At 40.2% G+C, this 8,894-nt stretch overlaps 1 protein-coding gene across 5 annotated transcripts in view; it reads left to right on the forward strand.

The window, feature by feature from the left end:
- ankrd6b (ankyrin repeat domain 6b) overlaps positions 1-8,046 on the forward strand; it is a 231,035-nt gene extending 222,989 nt beyond the window's left edge. For all 5 annotated transcript variants that reach the window (XM_041188597.1, XM_041188596.1, XM_041188600.1 and 2 more), the window contains 3 exons: positions 561-674; positions 2,438-2,765; positions 4,486-8,046. In XM_041188597.1, coding sequence (XP_041044531.1) covers positions 561-674; positions 2,438-2,765; positions 4,486-5,051 — 1,008 coding nt within the window. In that variant the 3' untranslated portion in view covers positions 5,052-8,046. The remainder of the gene's footprint in view (positions 1-560; positions 675-2,437; positions 2,766-4,485) is intronic.
- The last annotated feature ends 848 nt before the right edge of the window (positions 8,047-8,894 follow it).

Raw genomic sequence — 8,894 nt, forward strand, 5'->3', positions numbered from 1 at the left:
ATGTGAACAGATATACACAAATAGAGAGCTTGAAGACTTCAGAGCTGTGTCTACTGTGTCTTGCTCCAGGCCAAAGTGAAACTCAGGCTGGATCACATGACATATTTCCCTTAAAGTGATGGCTTGCTGCTATACCTTAAGGGCATGTTACAACAGTATGGCTGGGGAAGCAGTTATAGTTCGATGTTGAGATTAATAATTCATTCAATGGCTTCACCTGCTGCAGTGTGAATAACTATGATGCCACCAGATATGGATCTCTCAGGGCAACAGTTGAATTCATGGGTGATGGTCAGACTTGTATGGCCACAATCACAATTTGAGCTGTTTCTCATGTTCCACTTAACCAATTAAATAATGGTACCATCTCCTTCTAATCTGACATGTCTCTCTAGTAGCGTTCAATGAATGTTATCACATTCTGAATTAATAAATGAATTATGTGTCAGCTCTGTCTTGGTTGATAGCACTTTCATCTCTGAGTCAGAATTAGTATTGTGCGAATTCTGTACAATTGCAGGAGCTTTACTCTGTACAAATGTTTTACTTTTCAAACTCAGATCAGAGTCTTAGATAAGCTGACATCTGAGCGGATCTCTGCAGAACGGACAGAATGCCTACATCGTATTGATCAGCGTGCTGTACTAGAGAGACTAGAAGGAGACAAACGCCAGGTAAAACCACATCTTCTGATAACAACAAGAAAAACGGGGTTATTTGAGCTTGCATTATTCACTGTGAGAAACCTGGGAAATCCCTACATTGGGTTTGCTTGCTAATTAACAGAGCTAACTTACACATATATTAGACTGTATTAGAGTTTTCATTAGATGTGACATGATAATGCTTTTATTGAAGTATATTTTTTGTTATTTTTTATTTATGCTTGTGATATGCCCTGGTAAAATGAGGTTGAGAGATGACTTGATGGGAAACTGTGGTTTTATTGGTCATGAAAATTTTGCAAGGATCTGAATGGGCAAAAAATAAACTTCAGCAGGAATCTAGCAGAGTGCGAAAACAAGTGACCTGTTGCATAAGAAATACAAATAAAATTCTAGTGGTTTAGGTAGAAGGCAGAGAAAACAATAGCGCCTTGAATCCTGGACGAGACCGCTGGTGGCCAAGGCCATCATGTTCTCCTTGCTTTGGCCAGGCACTAGTATTGACATACCAACATGCTAATAAGGGTCAGAAAGTAGAAAAGCCAGGTGCATCAGGAATCGTGAGACACTGACCTGGTTCAGGGGCACAGATGTGTGCAAGATATCTTTTGTAACTGGCCTACTAAGATAATAGGAAGCTGATGGTTAAGTTAAAGGCAAGCATTATAGGAAACACACATAAAGGCATGAAACCGATATTTACCCGTAATGATGGCAGTCAGCTGAGTTTTATTACTTAAATTACTATATGTAATCGGTAGAAAGGAATTAAAGCACAAAGCAAGATATGTAAATAAATATATATGTGCAGTCTAACCACTTTGTTATATTAAATCGAGAGTTTTATGTGTTTTTTGTGAGGGTGTTTGCTATAGGAGACAGAGTTCCTTGTGTCCCTCTTTTCTAGACCACTGCCTCCCTCATTAGATCTCCTATTGAGGGAGCAGAGTGGTCTTCAAACTCTGCTGGCAGAGTACCTCCTGGCTGGTTTTGTTCCCCTTTTGCATTGTCTTATTCTGTGTGCTTCACTCGTTTTTCCTCCTGCTCTGCCTCCATTATAAGGATTTATTTGAGAATGCTCATGTTTACTTTGTCTTATTCATTTTATCACTTTGGATACCGTTGTCAAATCCTCCTATCTTCCTGGTTTGAGAGAAAACAGCCCTAATTGTTGCAGCCTTTCCTTTTCCAGATAAATCTGTGGATTTTTTATCCCCCTAAAACTGCACACAGTATTCTAGCTTTAACCTATCATGTTGTACAGTCAAGATGTCCTCCCTGCTTTTGAATAAACATTAAAATCCCATTTGTTTTGCAAATGTCTTTTTAAAAAATCTGTCCACTGGCTTGTGAATTGCAAACAAAGATTACTTGCAACTCCATCACATTAACAAAGTTTCCATTTAGGAGATATTTTCATTCATATTCTTGTTTTGTGCTTTAATTCCTTTCTTCCGATTTACATATAGTAATTTAAGTAATAAAACTCGGCTGACTGCCATCATTACAGGTAAATATTGGTTTCATGCCTTTGAAAAGTTGAGGGGAGAGAATTCTTGTGTGGGTTTTCCATTTGCCGATCATAACTTTGGCAGAAAAACTGAGGAAATGCTGGAGGAAGGCATTCATTTTCAGTTAATCTAAACATTGAAAGCAAGTTATCCAGTTTGTTACTTAATTTTTGAGATGTAACTTTTTTTCTTGAATTAAACAAATGGGTCTTAAATTTCATTTAACTATAGTCTGATTAATCATTCCCATCTTCTTTGTAGTCTTCAATGGTGGATGATATGAAATCCTGGTGTATGTCCAAGCTTCAAAACCTTGAGCTCAAGCTGTCAGGAGAACTGCAATTTAAACCTGCAACCCCTGCTGGTGAGAACGTGCCAGAAGCTCTGAGCACCGATACCATCCAAAGCACCAGGGACCACAGAACTGTCCAGACATCTCCTGCTCTGCAGCAAGCTGGAGAACAACCACAACAGCCCTGCATCAATCTACACTCTAGTTTGTCAGAAGAATCGGGAGGTGCCAAAGTCCAGTGCTCAGATGAGGTGTCAGGCAGACAATACTTTGTCATTCAACAGGATATTCCACCAGGTACAGAGTTGCACCCTGAAATACAGCATGTAAGGAGCAGCTAAAACAAATCTTCATCCTTTATTGATAATATGAGAATTTTAAGTAAAATCGAGGGAAGGGCATTAAAAATGATTAAAAGCATCAATCATACAGAGGGTACAAGTATCATTTGGCACAAGTTATCACTTTCCCTCTCACCGAGAGTTTTACTCGCCTGAGAACACTCTGCCTACAGTAAGTAAAGTAACAATTAATCATCCATGTTAAAATGTTCCCTTGCCTCCTAAAATTCCTAAACCACTCAGTGAACAAAAGAAAAATGGTAAAGTTGTGATACCGATGATGACATTGGTTGATTCTTTTACACTATCTGGTAGGTTCTTAAAATCATTTGAGTGAATTTTTCAAATGGTTAAGTGGGAGATGGGCCACCATAAATGTTAACAAACCATTGAAACATTAAGATGTCCTGACCTTTTATGATTTAATCATAAAGGCAGCTAGACTATACCTGATGCAACTAAACCCCAATGGATGAAGCTGGAGGAGTGAACAGTTGCCTGAGTGTGTCATTGTTGGAATTGTTCTTTGAACGGTGGGGGCAGGGAGCGATAGCAGGAACCATCGTTACAAAAATCTGTCCAGGAATTTCAGCAGCGCCTTGGCTGGAAATACAGTGGGTCAATTTTCTGCCGAGCACTGTGATCCTGTCGAATACACGTCCGAAATCTTGGGGCCAGGGCCATTTCTATAATTTGATATTGTGCCTATGTCCATAGCGTTTCAGCCCACCAAGTGCAGCAGGTGGAATATTGGAGTAAGACTTTGCAGTTGTGGCATGATTGAAGGTTCGGCTTTCACAAAAGAGGCCTTGAACCCCAGGTCAATTCATTCCTTTGAATGGGTCCCACATGCAGCACACAAGAGCAACTACACCTACTTCCTCCGGGCCTATGTACTGCTGACTATTTATGAACTGTTTCTGTCAGAATTTCAATGGGAGCCTGGAACTGCAACTCCCCCACCCCCTTGCCCCAACACATCCCCCAAATTAACGTCTGGATGAAGGCAGCGCAGCCAGAAAAAGGTCTTCCCCTCTCGTCCCTAGCTGCTTCCAAAAGGGTGAAAAGCCATTGGCAGCAGCTTCCGCCCCAAACTCTGCCCCCTCCTGCTGTCACTATGCCTGACTCCCATCCTACAAAGCATCAGGTATCTTATCTTTAAGCATTTCATGTAATTCATGCTTCACATCAAAACTGTTGGAGCCTTTTGTATTGAATTGAAAGGGAGGTCCACTTTGGAGAAATAGGGAAGGACAAACTGGACTTCTATATTATATAAAGGGAATTCATTGCTTTTCTTGGTGTAAGCCTCACATTCCCCCTCTGGTGCAGAAAGGCCTTGTTGGGTCCAAGAAACTGTAATTACTTCTTAGCATAGGACTACTTGTGATTTAGGAAGACATGGCGAGATTATGATAGAAAGTATCTCGCAAACAAGGAAAAACAGGTACTTCATCACAACATTGGTGAACTGATTAAATAGTAGTCAAAATAATCAGAAAATGTGTTTATTTGTCACCTTCACACATTAATGAAATTGTTTATAACTGTAATATTTCATCAGTTTATTTAGGGCTGAAAATGCATCCATAAAAAAAGTGTGCTTTTTCAGATTGGAAAAGAATTACTAATGAATGAAATCATGCTTGTCACTTATAATATTTTTGTTCCCACAGGAACAGCACAACCGGAACTGACTGTTCCCAATTCTTCCCCAACCACTGCCCAAGCAACTACTCTTCCAGCTGTTCGACCAAAGGAAAGGGTTGTTTGCTCTGTTACACCTGCTAAAACACCCGAGTTGCCACCTTTGGAACAGCCTTTGACCAAATTTGGACATGTAAAATTTCAGACATCGAGTGAAACTTCAGTTGTAAAGACCGATCAAGCAGTGAGTGTTCATGCATTTCGAGGATACAATCAAAACAAAAGCACCCAGACTAAAAAATCTCTCAGTGGAAGGCACAGGCAACAACAGAGCAGCACGTTGATTTCTGCTGCACATTGCATGGACCAACCCAGCACACAAATCAAAGAGAGCTCGCCTGTGCTCGAAATCACACAATATTTCTTTGAGGCAGTTTCCACACACATGGAGAAGTGGTACGAGAGGAAGATCGAGGAGGCAAGATGTCAATCTGATCAGAAGGCCCATCAGGATAAAGCTGCTTTGCTGGATCAGATTAAAAGTTTAGAAGAAGAACTACAGAAACTTAGGACTAAAACGCAGAAGGATAGCTAGCAGCCACCAGTTAATATAACAAGTGTGTGGGCTTTCACCTCACAAGAGACAAGCATTTCAAAAGTTGCATCATTTTGAGTTTGTCAGTCTCTTGAAGCCACAGCTATAACAGAGTTTTTGAATTCACTTTTGGCTACCCTATTTTTAGGGCCTCCTTGTAATCTATTAAAAAATAGGTTATGCTTTCTGTATGTTAAAACCAAACACACAATTAATTCACTGATAGACCTTGCGGCTCTGTACAGTACACATTAGTAAATTGTTACTCGTGGAAAGTGTTGCAAACATATGTATTCTAAACACTTTGGTATTAAACCAAGATGGGAATCCCCCACCAGGAATTTCATTGGGAGTTGCGGGTGGGGGGGATGCTAGTGTTCAAGACGATAACATTATATCTGTGCTGTTTTCTAGCCTTTACATCAGATTTGGTCTCAGTCATGCATATGTCCATGTACAACAGAGGCCCCAGGATTAATAGGTAGCTGCATGATGCAGATGTGAAGATTTAAAGGGCAAAAGAGTTAAAATAACTTTTTCAAAGATGCCTTGTAAGTGGATTTGGACTGTTACATCCATTTTCTTGGCTAAATTAGTTTCAAAGGTTTTGGCTTTAAGTTCTGTTACTAGCTTACTGTGTTTTACTCCTGGAAATGGGATTCCCACAATATTTATGTTTTCCGAAGAAAGTAAGGATGCCAAGCGGGTGAGGTGGTACCAGAGGAAGGCTGTGGACGTTGCCACTATTGCTACTAGAGAGACATGGGCTTAACTGGAATTGGTGTAAGAAGACTTTTTTTTGTACGATACCAGTAGTAAGCATTTTAACGAGAGTGTCTTAAAATGTGATAGGTTTCCTACAGCATTGCTTGTAGTCTCCAGATTGTGAAATGGTATGTAAGTGGGAGCGTTTACAAGCAGGAATCTGTCAGCTACAGTATCAGGAAGCAGGGCACTCAGGGTAGGTCTCAATATGAGTGGAGCTACAACATTCTGGGAGGGAGGGAGCAGAGATCAGACAGAATGGATGAAATGCTTGAGGGGAGCTATTCTGGCAGCCAAAAAGTTAGTGCAGAAATGGAATGTAGCAAAAGTTAGAATCATTCGATAACCAACAGGAAAAAATTTGCAAGATCATGATCATGTGCTATATAACCATTCTGAAAACCTTAAGGACGGAATGTTCTTACCAGATTTGAAAGATGTCTATATTTCACCATTTAACAATTGCATGAATGAACTTTTCTAAATTTGTAGCCTGATTATTATCAAGTGCAGACTATCTTCAAAGTTTACTTTTTTCACAACTGGTACAAAAATCTAATTTTTAAAGGATTGATGATTCTGTCAACCACCTTTAAGATGATCCGTAAAAGTGGTTGGCAGAATCAAGTGGTAGCTAATGTAGCAAGTGAAACTAAAACAACTATGCAAGTTGAAAATATTTTTTGATAACACTAACCATCAAAATGATGACAATAACCTGCTCAGTAACCAGAAGATGTTGGGCACTTATTATCTTACATGTGAGTGGTTGACTAATGGAGAATTTGGACCTTGTCATTGATATTGGAGCTATGCAAATTACATCCCGAAGGTGTTAGTTTTAATTTAAATCGGTTACATAATGAGCAACTGGTAGACTGAGATAAAAAGAACTTGATTTTACAGGATCTCATCTTTTTAACATAAGCTTTTCTAAATATCGAACACCTTTGTTAGAAGTTCACTACTGACCTTCCAAAAAACTGCAAAATGTTGGTTAGAAAATTGAAATGCTGTAAATTTGTACCACAGTATTGATTCTGAAAATGTCTGGTTTAGTTTGTACATTTTTAAAATATATTAACTTCTAGATATAATTTTGCTCATGATATAGTGTACATGGTGTACCTTACCATGTCATGAATGTAGGTCCTAATAAAATACATGTTCACTGGCCTGTAAGAATACTTCATTTTAAAATCATGCTTTCTCTTTATAGCGATGTAGTGTAGGGATTTCTGCACAATTTGCAACAGCATGGTTGAAATGACAACTCAGGCACTAAAATCATTGTGTGAAACATTTATAATATTTAAAGATTATTAAGTAAATTATCATCTAGAGTTCATGGGGTGAAACTCAACCTCATTGTGCTCATTTTTGGGGTTTAGGGCCACAGTCTTTCATGTCTTGCATATACAAAATAGGGATCCCAACGTGAGGCACGAGTCAAAATTGGTCATTAACCATCATATGTGGAGCTTGCTCCTCATATGTTCCGGGTATTTAGTGGCCTAACCAGGCACCACTGGAATTCATCCTACAAACAGATAAGACGACTTCACGGTTTCATTTCTGTGGAACCAGAAGGAGCTGAATTGCTTCTCCAAGTTCCATGAGAAATACTCCAAGCGACTGACGACCCGGGGTCCCCCTTACTGTGCTCTTGGACCTATGGACCAGCTTCGTGTTGGAGCCAGATAAAATTCTTAAGGCTTTCACTGGTGAGCGGCACCTGATTGCCAATCAGAGTTCTCCCGTTCCATACAGATGATGCTAACAGATGACGCATTGACATTCAATGACATTACCATCACTGAATCCCCCGCTATCAACATCCTGGGGATTACTACTGACCTGGACCAGCCATATAAATACTGGGAGTTCTACTGAGAGTAACTTACCTCCTGACTCCCTAAAGCCTGTACACCATCTGCAAGACACAAGTCAGGAGTGTTTGGAATACTCTCCGCTCACCTGGATCGTGCAGCTCCGACATTTGAGAAGCTCAACACCATCCAGGATAAAGTAGCCCACTTGATAGGCGTCCCTTACGCTACCTTAAACATTCATTCCTTCCATCACAACACATCGTGGCAGCAGAGTCTATCATCTACAAGATGTGCCGCAGTAACTCACCAAGGCTCCTTCGACAGCACCTTCCAAACCCACTGCTACTACTATCTAGAAGGATGAGGGCAGCAGTTACATGGGAACACCACCACCTGGAAGTTTCCCTCCAAGCCACACACCATCTTGACTTGGAAATATATCCCCGTTCCTTCACTGTCACTGGGTCAAAATCCTGGATTCCCTCCCTAAAAGCACTGTGGGTGTACCTACGCCACATCAATTGCAGCAGTTCAAGAAGGCAGCTCACCACCACCTTCTCCAGGACAATTAGGGATGGACAGGCCTATCCAGCGACACCCGCATCACATGAACACATTTTTTTAAAAAAATGCTTACTGCAGATGTTCTGTCAATTTCACTCCAGAAACCAATACCACTTGAATTTAAACAAAAATACCTGGAAAAACTCAGCAGGTCTGGCAGCATCTGTGGAAGGGAGCACAGTTAAAGTTTCGAGTCCGCATGAATCATGCGGACTCAAAACGTTAACTGTGCTCCCTTCCACAGATGCTGCCAGACCTGCTGAGTTTTTCCAGGTATTTTTGTTTTTGATTTCCAGCATCAGCAGTTTTTTGCTTTTACCACTTGAGTTTGTCCCTATTCAACCTGTATTACCAGATGGGCACTTGGACCTACAGCTGCGCAAATATCCCACTCAACATAATAAACATGAGAGCAATTTACCCCTTCACTGTAGAATAAGCAGGTGCTGGATACAACCAACTGATGCAATATTGTGACGTGATTATATTTTAAGTACATCAGAAAAGCCTGTTGAGTTGCCAAAGCACAGAGTTTTTCCCTTAAGTAGCATGTATTACCTGTTAGTAAGTTCAGTTACTTATATTGATGAAACTTGTTTTAATAAACTTTTGTATGTAATTTCCACATACTCAGAGTGAGAAAATCCCTTCCTATTTTCTTAAACCTAATAAGATTATCTGG

Source organism: Carcharodon carcharias, chromosome 5, assembly GCF_017639515.1.
Source record: "Carcharodon carcharias isolate sCarCar2 chromosome 5, sCarCar2.pri, whole genome shotgun sequence".
NCBI classification, from domain to species: Eukaryota; Metazoa; Chordata; class Chondrichthyes; order Lamniformes; family Lamnidae; genus Carcharodon; species Carcharodon carcharias.